Source organism: Pecten maximus, chromosome 2, assembly GCF_902652985.1.
Source record: "Pecten maximus chromosome 2, xPecMax1.1, whole genome shotgun sequence".
Taxonomy (NCBI): Eukaryota; Metazoa; Mollusca; class Bivalvia; order Pectinida; family Pectinidae; genus Pecten; species Pecten maximus.
Genome location: NC_047016.1, coordinates 23,882,873 through 23,896,458, shown reverse-complemented (window position 1 = coordinate 23,896,458; position 13,586 = coordinate 23,882,873). Strand labels below are relative to the sequence as shown.

The 13,586-nt window shown below is 34.7% G+C and overlaps 1 protein-coding gene across 1 annotated transcript in view; it reads left to right on the top strand.

The window, feature by feature from the left end:
- Positions 1–13,586, top strand: part of LOC117342184 — a 138,047-nt gene that overhangs the window by 83,697 nt on the left and 40,764 nt on the right. The window contains 5 exon segments of the mRNA XM_033904224.1: positions 3,855–4,328; positions 8,603–8,741; positions 9,132–9,376; positions 10,879–11,020; positions 12,261–12,508. Of these exon segments, the coding sequence (XP_033760115.1) occupies positions 3,855–4,328; positions 8,603–8,741; positions 9,132–9,376; positions 10,879–11,020; positions 12,261–12,508 (1,248 nt within the window).

Genomic DNA, 13,586 nt, shown 5'->3' with positions numbered 1-13,586 from the left:
CGAACTACTGAGACGGTGTTAAGTTCATCTTAAGTCAATCTGATTGAAATCAGCTGTTACATATGTACATATGGCTACGTTTACTATGCAATACGCCTACGTATTTTTTTTTCAAAGACGGAAAACGGAAATCCGGATTATCTAAAAACAAATGCAAAAAGACTTGTGATATTCACTTAATTTGATATTCAGCCATTAATTGTTATTTGTAGTTTTATAACTTCTGAAATAGTGTGATCGATTCTCTATATAATATTGCTGTGGAACTTATTTTTCAAACAAATTCATTTTGATAATTTGTTAATTTAGAACGTTCATCAAGTCATGATCAAGACTTGAAATTCTCGCTACACCATACTTCAAACACAGTAATCAATGAATTGATAAATTGAAAATTGAAGTCAAGCAAATGAGTTAATATTTACCTAAATAATTTTTCAATATACAACACATGTTCAGATGACTGTTTGTGCCATGCTGTTACAAGATTTCAGTTACAATTCTAAAAGTCAAGCAAATGAGTTAATATTTACCTAAATAATTTTTCAATATACAACATATGTTCAGATGACTATTTGTGCCATGCTGTTACAAGATTTCAGTTATAATTCTAAAATTGAATTAGTATGTAAATATATGTTATACTGTCAATATCCACAAAGCGAGTGTAATCTACTGTACTCAGTCATGCTGGTAGATAGCGGTACATATACGTACTGCTTACATCTAGTGCTTACATGTGTGAACTATAAATCAATAACAAAAATGGTTCATATATTTCTATATATGACTTCACAAATTATGCGGTGTCTGAAGATCTGAATGAAGTGAATAAACGATGTATAAAATTATTTTTATGAAATATTCAAGTCATAGATCATTCTTTTTTTTTAAATACTGATTTCAGGTCCATTTTGGTAATTCAACTATAACGACAATTAAAATACTTCTCGGTTTTTTTTTAAGACGGAAAATGGAAATCCGGATTATCTAAAAACAAATGCAAAAATACTTGTGATATTCACTTAATTTGATATTCAGCCGTTAATTGTTATTTGTAGTTTTATGACTTTTGATATATTGTGATTGATTCTCTATATAATATTGCTGTGGAACTTGTGTTATTTTTCAAACAAATTCATTTTAATAATTTGTTAATTTAAAATTTTCATCAAGTCATGATCAAGACTTGAAATTCTCACTACACCATACTTCAAACACGGAGTAATCAATGAATTGATAAACTGAAAATACAACAAATGTTCAGATGACTATTTGTGCCATGCTGTTACAAGATTTCAGTTACAATTCTAAAATTGAATTAGTATGTAAATATATGTTATCCTGTCAATATCCACAAAGCGAGTGTAGTTTACTGTACTCAAAGTCATGCCAGTAGATAGCGGTACATATATTTACTGCTTACATCTAGTGCTTACTTGTGTGAACTATAAATCAATAACAAAATGGTTCATATATTTCTATATATGACTTCACAAATCATGTGGTGTCTGAAGATCTGAATGAAGTGAATAAACGATGTATTACATTATTTTTATGAAATATTCAAGTCAAAGATCATTCTCTTAAAAATATTGATTTCAAGTCCATTTTGGTAATTTTACTATGACGGCAATCAGGCCTAGAATGGCGAATAAACCCCTAATGTTTTACATATGATTAATTTTGACATTGGAGAACATATAATTGTGTCCATTCTCTAAGCACTGGTAGAATGTACAGAATAGAGCTTCATAAATATATTCTTAAAATTACTAATTACCCCGGTAAATATAACATTTTACATAAACCTCCCATGACTGATGATTAAACTTGCAAATCTCCTGTGTCATTCCAATATTGATATGTGTAAATATATACACGTACTGTATATATATAGTTATAGATATGGAATGCTTCACAATTTGCATACAGTTATGGAATATTATAACACCCCCAAAAATGTTCTCTCCAAATAAAGGTGTGATTTGTGCAATTACATTGCTGAATTGTGTGGTTCAGTATGATTGGATGATCAACATTGGAAAAGGACAATAAATAGGGAATGTGTCGTCCCATCGGATGGACTGTAATCTTTGTGATCAGGTTTGAAGTTGAAAATGAATCTTGAAGTTTTCTTTTCCTGTTTGCTGAATTTTTCGATGAAGATAGTCTTTATCTGGTTGTTATTCTTTATCACATTGTTTACAATACTGTAATTATACCAGAGGTTTATCTTCTCATATACAGATTTATTAACATCAAATGATTCCTGAACAAAAGGAGTCAGTTTTTTTTGTTTTGTAGTACCATAAATGCGCTTGAGTACAGTTTCAATAGGATACATTCTTAATTCGGGCCTTGATTAGCAGCTCTGGTTTTGGTTTTCAGTAATTCTTTATGTGTGTTTCATCATATTAAGTTGAAATACAACTATGTATGCCAAACTAACGATGGAACTAGCCTAAATTTAGTGCATATTAGAAGTTGGCATCAATAAGGTCACAGAGTCCTGACTGTATTATAACTGATGATGCCTTCCCGAAAGAAAGAATACATTTTTTTTAATTTTCATCAACAAACTTCCAATTTCAATTAGGACATTACAGAAACATGCATGTGTACAATCAAATCAGAACAGCTGCAAACATTTCAAATTATTTGCAATTAATTCCTAAACCGATATCAGTAAATTTATCAACTTAAAACTTAGAAGATTACTGATTTTGCATTAAACAATAATGTTCGTTTACAGTACTTCCAGTACTTTGATTTTAAATGTGGATCTCTGATTAAGACCCTTGATCTCGATGGGGGAGGTTTTGAAGTGAAGATTTGAACCACGATTTACATTTCTGTTAGCCTAGAAAGTATAGACGTGGAAGGAAACAAGAGTCACATTATAGTTAATGTGAAATCTATATTTTTCTTTCTTGAGATTACTTTTGAAGTCTGAATGTCAAATATCAACTAAAGCTATTTGGGCATATGTCTTTTTGATAATTGATGATTTGATATATTGCCACTATATTTGGCCTATGCTGACCTGTCAGTGTTCTAGTCTGTGTTTGAAAGAGGGGTAAAGGACACCATCCCTATTTCGTGTTCTCAAGACAAGGTTCAATGTCACATCCCATTATTTGTTTTCACCAAATAAGGGTCAAAGTCATTGTCCTTTAATTTTTGTTTCCATGGAAGTATATGCATTGCTACATTTTTTCCTTAACATACGGCCATTTCCAAGGTCAAGGTCGCCATCTTTTCATCTGCGTTTCCTCAAAAAATATATATGGTTACAAATCTGATAAGTCCTTAAAACCACCAATTAGGTCAACGCCACTATCCTTTTTGTGATCTGTGTCCCTTAGCCAAGGTATATGCATTTTATCCTAAATAAACAACCACCAGGGTCAAGGTCGCATTTCGATCATTTGTGCATATGTTCTCCAGCATACAAATGAGTTATTGCTTAGATATATATTATGTACGTCGTTTGATAACTTTGATTAACACATTCCTCAATAAGTGGGTTAGGGACAAATATTACAGTGAGTGTTGCGTTTGGATCAGCTTTTTCTTCAGACACCATTGATTAATTGGTATCAGATTTTTTCTCTTGAAATGGATTAATAAAACCTTCATACTGAGGAGCTTGCATAGCCAATTGTTTTGTGGCTGTAAGGAGCTCATTCAATTAAAAAATACTGCTTAGATGAAGATGAGAATTTATACTCAATACCAAGCTCAGTGTTAGGGATAAATCTCATCATGTATCATGTATACGAGATATTTCACGAACTTGATGAATGGGATGGAGAATATATATAGGGGCCTTCACTTTTATTTTTCTTAAGGAAACAATGTGATTGCCTTTGACACACCAATACAGACCTCAGGTAGGGATCCCACAGACTACACATACACACTGTTGAGTGAATATGGATATGTTCTCCGGTCAAACTCGATCGTATTTGAGGTGAAAGCTTGTAGTGATGCCCATGTAGCACTAAAGGAAGATGAAAACCCTGATGGAAATCTGTATGAGATTGTCATTGGTGGCTGGTTAAACACCAAATCTGTGATCCGTACAGTGAAGCAAGGTGACAGTAAAGTGGAACACACAGGAAGAGTTTTGGATTGTAATAGGTACAAGCGGTTTAATGTAAGCTGGTCAAGGGGTGTTGTGACCGTAATGAGGGATACAGACTCTGGCTGGGTACCGCTGATGACTTGGAGTGACCTCGCTGGGGGACTGAATGTCCAGTTTGTGGGATTATCAACTGCAAGGTGGAGTAGTGGTTCCTGGAAGGTTGACCAGACAGATGAAGGTAGGACCTAGTACATGTGTAAAATATATAAGCAATAAAAAAGTTCTATGTGTGTTGAATGGGGAAAATAGGATAGAAACTGTTAATGTTTGGCATTTGACGATACCGGCAAAGGATTGTATTTATGTACAAGTGTATGTTCACCCCCTGTACACATTTGTTAGGATAATCAGTCTCAGTGTTCAGCTGATCCCTAATTTTAACCTGATAGATTCTTGTTCGGGATATCTATTTATACATGGTTTCTTGATTGATATTGTATTTTGAACTTTGTGAATGAGATCTCTATAAAAGGTAGTCGTTACTGTTATTGTGTAAGCCATTCAGAATCAGAGTCTGATCGAAAAGATTGACATCCGTGATTATGACAATTGAAGTTTGTTGTCATTATGGCCCCGTATCGTTTCCGTCAAGGAATTTTACTCATGGCCATGACTTCAGTATTTATTTACCAATTAACATGGAAGTTGGTCAAGAAGGTCAGTTCATAAAAATGGCAAAGTCATCAGGTTATACAGGAAGTGTCACCTATGCACCTATTGCAACTATGCATTGGTGAACATTTTATGATGACATACTGAATCTAAGTTCTTCAGAATTAAACAAGGAGTCTACTGACCAAAGGTCAAAGTCATCGGTCCAAGCTTTTCACTGATAAACATTTTATTTTATTATACTTTGAAGCAAAGTTTCTTTGAATTAAACAAGGGGTCAGGAAAAATGTAAAGATCACAGGGTCCAGGTAATTTTTAATGAACTTTTGTCATGACATGATGAAGCACATATGTTCATAATAAATCAAGGAATCAACTGACCAAACATAAAGATAATAGGCTAGAGGTCTAGATCACTTGGTCAAAAGGGCAATGTATTTTTTTGTAGCTTTTCATTGATAAATATTTTGCTACGACACTTTTAAACAATGTTGGTCAGGATTTAACAATGAGTCAACTGACCAAAGGTCAAGGTCAGTTAAATATCAAGGTCAAAGGTAGGGATCCAAAATGGCCTGAAAAGCAAATACTATAGGTTGTATGTATTTCCTGCAGCCTATTTTAACTCCAAACTTGTATATGTACATATGCAATGATATAGCACTTTGTTCTATACCTAAAAAAAAAAGAAAAATGGAAAAATGCCACAATATCAATTCTACATGTAGTTTATTTTGATAAAACTAAACATGAACATGCTGATAACAACATATTAGATTTAGTATATGCAAAGCATAGTTAGGAATAGGAGATAAAATGCTATTGATTTCAAGTAAGAACTCTATTTACTTGCTCTATTTACATTAAGAGACCTTTGTCTGAGGGTCAAAATTCAATTTCCTATTGATGTCAATTTGTTGTTATATGATCAAAAACACCTCAAAACAATGTAAAATGAAATGCCAAAAAATAGTATTTAGGAGTCGTGTGCAAGGTAATCAAAATTGTTTGGCTATATTGCTATGTAATATTTAAAAGAAAAACGAGCACAGGAGAAAATGTGTTTTACATTGTAATATTAGAAAGTGAACTGAAATAAAATGTTTATACTTAATACACAGGGACTCACACATACACTAATAACCGACTAAAGTGACATTTTCACTTCCATGGCCGCCATGTTCCGTGATAACCACAAATATTAAATGTTAATTTTTACAATTGCTAAATCAATTTTTGACAAGAACGATACACGAGAGATCTTTGTTGGTTTAAACATTAAGCCACCTTATCTTGAATCCAAGATGCCTTTCTCGTCCTAGAATCTGATTGGCCATGCCAGTGTTGGTCTTTATAGTAGTTCTGAGTAACCAAGCCGACCATACCTTGTATCTGGAATATGACGGTTGGTAGCGAAATCTACATTAATTGCAATATCATTATCATTATCTTTTTTTTTTTTTTTTAACTTTTTTTTTTCTTAACTTTTTGATGCAAAGACTTACTGGTTTCTTAATGCATGTTGTAGCCGAAATAGTATTAGATACTGACTGTGTGGGAACACATCCGCATTGTTCTCCGTCAGTAGGACACTGGAAATGATTATCATTTTGGATTCAGGACTATCATGCTGGATCAGAACATTGTACTTTACTCTCCTCTTCTCGTCTCGAGTGGATCTGAAATCGTTTGAAGTCCCGTTCCAATAGATCGAGATCTCGTAGTCACTATAATCACTGTGGTGCTCATTGATGTGGCCAGCCAGCTGCCAGTGATATTTGGTATGTGCCACTAGATATTGTCCGAAAACAGCCTTTGGTTTAGTTATGAGTCTATCGAGGTTAACTTGTAGGTCTTTATATTTAGTCTGGCTAGGTATTAGAAAAAAAAACAGCAGCTTTGTTGTCAATCCAGTTGATTCAAATTCTGGCAAAATATCCTTAATCCATCTATCAACAACCACATTGTCATCTTTCTCCAGCCGTGAAAGACAATCTATGGTGGCTTTTGTAATCTTTGCATCATCGTACTGACAGGAAATGGTCTTAAGTTTTCCAGAATGTTTCCATTATGTTGGACTTGGTTTATCCACTTAATAGTTCCACCTTTTCTGACCATAGTAGCAGATTCTTTGGAGCTTGTTATCAGAACTCAGGAATTAAGATATGTAATTATTATTACCGTCAAGTATGACAGTCGCCCGTTTCCAAAAAAAAAAAAAAAAAAAGGAAGAAAGAAAGAAAAAAAAATGCATCGGAAAACACTGTGTTCCCCATGCTCCAAAATTGTTTTTGCTCCAGAATTGTTCTCTCGTAAGATGTTCACGTCCAAGGAATAATGGAACAATAGTTATGTATGGTGTTTTTTCTACGGAATGAAATGTTTTCGTTATACTGTAAACTGACATGGTAAAACAATTATAATTGAACTATGTTTTCATGTTATATCCGTCTTCAATATTGCTAAGAACAACAGCAGTGCATCCATGTTTTGGAGTGTAAATTGTCAATAGAGGAGAGACAATTTAAAAGAATGATCTGGAAAGTAGCCGAGAAGTCAAAATCCCTCAATGTAGGGTTAAGAACTTCCCCTAGGAGATGATTTGTACAAATAATCGAGGACCATTGACACAAAATGGTTGAGTTGTGATTGAAACCTGATGTGCATTTGGCGTAGGAACACTGTTCATAACAAAGATCTTCTTTGGATAATATGGGATTTTTCCTCACGTATCATAAACAACCCCAACGTTTTGATCTTCAGGTTGCGGCTTTCGTTTCAGAAAATTCTCGAAAATTTTGCACGCACGTCAATCTCATGATCATCAGTATAGTTGTTGCCATCTGCTTTTAAAATACCGAGCATCCAATTGTGCTGGGGAAGTCTTATATTTTTATCAGACTTCTGGGTTTTAATGTCTTTCATTATGACAACTTTACAACCCGCACCTATTCACCTATCGCTCATTGTGAGATCAGTACTGTATTAGGTGTTGAAAAACTCCGTCAGATGCGATTTAATGAATAGGAAGGAAGTGCTTTAATATGATATTTTTAATCATGGACATAGAAACTATTTACTTCAAGAAAATGTTTGTATGTCAAAAGAACAATGAGATTTGGGTATATGGGGTTTATTGTTGCAAGGTTTTTAAAGTCACTATCTGTCATGTAATATATCGTTGTTAACGTCCTAATTGTAGTTAACAGCGATGGTCATCTAATGATGTGGCCTGCACATGTCGGCACTACATCTGTGTCCTACGGGGTGTTTCATATTAGGAACATACATCAAAACCAAATCTATACGCTTTGTACAAATGATTAAGTTCTGGTCTTTTAGCAGGATTAGGCTAAATAACACCGCTCTTCGTACGCTAAATCATTTTTGATGGACTGAATATGGAAGGCATTCAAAAAATGTCATTTGTTCGCAAAAAAATGGCGCTTTTTTCACAAAATGCTTTAAAAATTATCGGTGGTATTAACTTGTTTACGTATTATAGTATTTAGGTTATTGTTCACACTTTCTTATTTTTTTTAAAATGAATGATATTTTCATCAGCTTTGTGACAATCTACAATGTATTGAGTGGTCTTAAAAGATCCATTTCAGAAAGTAACATTGTTTGAAACCCCGACTTTTGTACCATTTCATTAATTGTGTCTTTCTCAAACCTGCACGGGTAGGTTGTAACACAATAATTCAAAGCATACAAATGAAGAAGATTACACTGGTATGTATATTTTCAGTTAACCATGCATATGTGCATAATATTTCTGATTTAATTATTTTTAATCTAATTCGACTATCGACCATTGGTTTAAACCAACCATTTAAGGATCTATAAGACTCGTTAATGGTGGGACACAGTATGAGGGCCGTATAGAAATCTACCATAGCGGACGCTGGGGAACAGTATGTGACGACTCTTGGGACAACACAGATGCCAGAGTTGTCTGTCGACAGCTCGGTTATCGGTAAGTAACGTTGTTTATTCCACTATATAAAGGTTGGTGTTACGTAAAATCCAATTTTCAATATAACATGTACGGCGTCTTCGACAATCTTAGGGCTCATTTTTTGTTTTTTAAGTTGTCAACAAAACTGCAAGTTCTGCTTTTTTTTTTTGCTTTTTTTTTTTTAAACTTTTGCCGTATGTTCGGTGAATTGAATTAAAAAAATAAAAGAATATTAAATAATTATAAGGAAAGCAATTCTACATCGCGATGGTCTGTACATGATTTATACAACACATGTGTCGGTTATAAAATTGCGTTATGTAGTCGTGTTTTGACAATTAATAAAGTGAACATTGGCATTGATATTGATTAAAAGAGTTGAAACATATCTGTTCATTTGAAAAACAGTGGAGGCACTTACACAAGAGAAGCACAATTCGGTGCTGGATCAGAGCCAACCTGGATGGACGATGTGGCATGTGATGGTGACGAAAGTAGATTAGCCGAATGCGACTTTCGAGGATGGGGATCAGAAAACTGTGGTCATAGCGAGGATGCTGGTGTAATATGTGATCCACCAGTCTTGACTTCGCCTCCGCCTACTAAGCCTACTACCACGACTCAGTCTCCAACCACGGATACATCAGCACAAGGTTATCTTTTTTTTTTTTTTGAAATTGCTAAGCATTAATTTGTTCTTAGAGCCGAGATGTACAGACGCTGGCCATTATTCGTGCAGCTAAAGATAAATGACCAGTACCAATTACACGAGTTAAGAGCGGGCAAGAAGGGTCAAGTTGTCTGTAATTTTAACACAAATCTACTTCAGTCCCAGATAGTTCAAAATCATTTACTCTTCAGAAATGGGAAGGGCTTTAGTTGTTTATATTGGGTGCATTTTTCTGTATTTTTTGATATATTAAGTTGTAAAGTATTCAAACTCATCAGGACAAGATGCTTTTTGAGAATATGGATATTGACTCGGACCCATCCCAAGGTCTTTTGGGCGAGTCAAAATGTCATATTGGCTGACATTTTAACGATTCTCTTCTTCAGATATGTGGGGAGGGAATGGGTCATTCATTCACTGGGTTAAAACACTATATAAAATATATTAGAGGATTATCTAAAAACAACAACATTGGTTAAAAGGGGATTATGTACTCTCGACGGGAACGAGGCACGGATTTCCAGCTTTTTGTTAGATTTTTGTAAGTTAGTTTTGGTAAATGTGTGTTAGCGATGAAATAAGGTCTCGACAATTATTTCTATGTTCAATGCCAAAAGAAGACTTATTAAGATAACACAATTATCAGGCGACAAGGCTTTGTTTTTGAAATTCGGAAACATTCAAATGCAACTAGCAGAAGACTGTAACAAATTATAATTTAAGGGCCAAACAAAAGAAAAAAAATAGTCCAACTAACCATTCTCAGAATAAAAACATGTACAATCAAACAAGGAAAATAGATTAAATGTTATACAGTTGCAAAACAAGATAGTCAAGAATGATGGACAGAATGTTAGTGGTAAATTCGTTCATCATACCAAAATTACTTATCTGGAAAATATACATATGGAAAATATTCCTCTACAGAAACACAAAATTATTATAACATGTAACGCAATTAATGAAATCGATGTCTGAATTTATAGGAGACACTAAATTGCTTAGAACAAATGTTGGATAAAACGCTTGTGGAAATGGAAAACAGGTTTTGGACATATTCGTCTTATTTTCAATATTAACATTGAAAAGTAATAAAATCGTTTTAACGGAAATAAGTATTTGCCCATCCTTTCACAGATCTATTATAGAATAATGCGTAAGAAAGAATGTTAGTTTTATTCTTAAATGATTTTTTATACAGATTTGATCTGGTCTACATTGAAAACACAGTAACATTCAATACCACATCCGTTATCCCCTTTTCTGTTTAAACACTGACACATTTGACTAAATGGAGAGAAAACCGAGGGAACTTGCCTATATTGAAGGCGATTCATCTAAAATGCTGAAAAACTTAAATCTCTGAGAGAACAAAAATATTTAGAGAGAGATAAAACAGAAAGAAAAGAAACCGTGCAATATGCTTATGCCTGTTACATGTCTACATTAATTAAGTTAGCGGGTTACCATTTATATTTTTAACAGAAGGAGATGTACGCCTAGTTGATGGTCCATCTGTGATGGAAGGACGAGTGGAGATATACCACGCTGGTCAGTGGGGAACAGTCTGTGATGATGACTGGGACATGATCAATACTCAAGTTGTGTGCAGACAGCTAGGATACGAGTAAGTAATAGCAAATATATGCACTTGTATGAGCTCAATTTACGACTTAGACATGAGGGCCATACAAACGCATTAACTCCATCATAGTTTGTATGTAACTTATAAACCGTCATTTTTAGTATCCTGATATGTTTTTTTTATTGGTGTCAATAACATATTTACTGGTGTCATTTTATATATTTGGTTTGGTTTTAATTAATTAATGTCCTTTAACATCATTCAAGGACGACCTCCCGTGCGTGCGGCATGCATGCGTGTGGTGAGTGCGAATATGTGTTTTGGGAGGCTGCGGTATGTTCGTGTTTAGTCCCCTTGTGGTTGTCCGGGGAACATTTGCCGATTTATGGTGCTACCTCACGGAAGAATACTGCCAAAAACAACCAGCAGGACATCCCAACCGGTCACATTATACTGACTACGGGCGAACCAGTCGTCCCACTCCTAATATGCTGAGCGCTAAGCGACCATTTTTGAAGACTGGTGTCTATGCTAGGGGACAGTACCCAAACCTTCCTCACAAGGGCGAACGCTCAACTTAGGGCCAAAAATGAGGCATTGTCAAGGAAGATATTAGGAAGAAGTTAAGTCGCATGTTACGATCATGCAATGGGGGCAACAAGTACAATTTACAAGTTACGCCCTACCTGCAGGGCAGTTACATATTTGATTAACAAATAGGTCAATTTTTGATGCATGGTTTTTCAAATTTATCAATAAATGATATCTTAAATCGCTCATTCACAGGCCCTGGCAAGTGAACATATGATCTTTTCGTGTCCAGATTTTCATTTAACCAGATATTTTAAGTAATTTATATTGTAGATAAAGATACCGGCCTCTAGTGTAATTGGTAATACGATTGGGTTAAAATTCAAACTTTTCTAAAATTTACAATATTTATTGAATTAACCAGTCTTTATTCATATTAATTTGCTGTCTGGATTCCAACACATTCGGTTCATTTTGTCAGTATGCATTTCCCAAATCTAGACTAGAGGTCCGACTAGCTTATAGTTGTCCAATTCTAGGTTTAGTGCCTGTTAAAATAGCCTGACATCTGACAATACATCGCAAGTTATCTTCTACGATAAATTTTCAAAATGCTTAATTTTAGATGTTACAAGATGCGTCATCCCTCAAATCAAATAATTATCCCACCTGATATCTGCCACTTCCGAAATGGCTTTTTTGACATGTTTTGAGGATTCATGGTTTTGTCTGTTTATGTTTTTTTTTTCAGAGCGGTAAGGTTTGCTCCTGAATCATTCTACGGTGGCGGCAGCGAACCAACATGGATGGATAGTGTCAACTGCGAAGGGAACGAAGGAAGATTGGCTGACTGTTTGTTTGCAGGATGGCAAAATGAGGATTGTGGTCATAAGGAAGATGTAGGAGTTACATGTATACCAAAAGGGGGGACTACACAGGAAGTCACTGCCCCACCCGTTACAACGTTCGCTCCAACAAGTACTACTGGTCTTGTTGAAGGTAATCACCAATACCCTCTGGTAGATACAAATATACAAATATCCCATATCAATATGCGCTAAGAACCGTGTTTTTTCAGAGTCGAGTGTCTTTATTGTCTTCCTACCTGAATCAAAGTGATGAATGTCCATCTGCTTCTACTGAACAGTTTCTAGTTCCGTTGCTAGGCGATAACCTCGGTGAGTCATTAGCTTTGTAGGCCAAATCTTTGGTAGGATATAACCGTTTTTCTTTATAATTTTTGTGTTTTAAAACTTTGAAATGTATTTATGAAACCTTTCCACTTACGATATTCATTTTCACGTTTTCACCATGTCGATATATCCAAATCTCTGTCCATTAAAGAAAACCACACCACATGTTCCACGGTAAAAATCGAAAACAAGATAACTTGAGTTCTGATACAATATTGGTAACTATTGTGATAGATACAAAATACTTTATAATACTTCTCACATTTTCCTCAGAATAATTCTAATTTACCAGGAAAGAAATCAATATAATCTTGTATATACCTTGGCTGGTCGGCACTATTTTCTTACAAAAGGGAGTTGATATATCCCTTTTCAGGAAACGGACCCATTTTGATTATATTAATCAACAACTGGATCCCCACTTGGTTCATTATCTATTACAAGGAATGTTAACTATGTTTTGACTGATCACAAACCTATGATTAAGCTTCCGAGATGGTGTCTATTGAGGCAGAGGGGAGGACAACTCTGGCCCGGATGACCATGATAATAAAGGGTCTTCTTGATTAGTAATAATGTGCCTAAAATCGCAGGTGTCTGTTAACTTGTGCTTCCGGTGTACTGGTGAGGCTGTCACCGAAACAAATAACCAGGCGTATAACAACAGATATAACAAAAGTGAACTAGATATGAGGGCTTAAAACCTCTGAAATACACAGAACCTAATGAGTTTGAACTGACAATTATACAGTGTAAAACTATTGTTTGTAAATCTTGAAATATTGAAGTATATTTTAACTAGATCACATATTATATGAAGGACTAAATTGGTCAATGTACCCACTACGTTAAAAAAAATGATTACTCGTAACTAAGGTAGATAT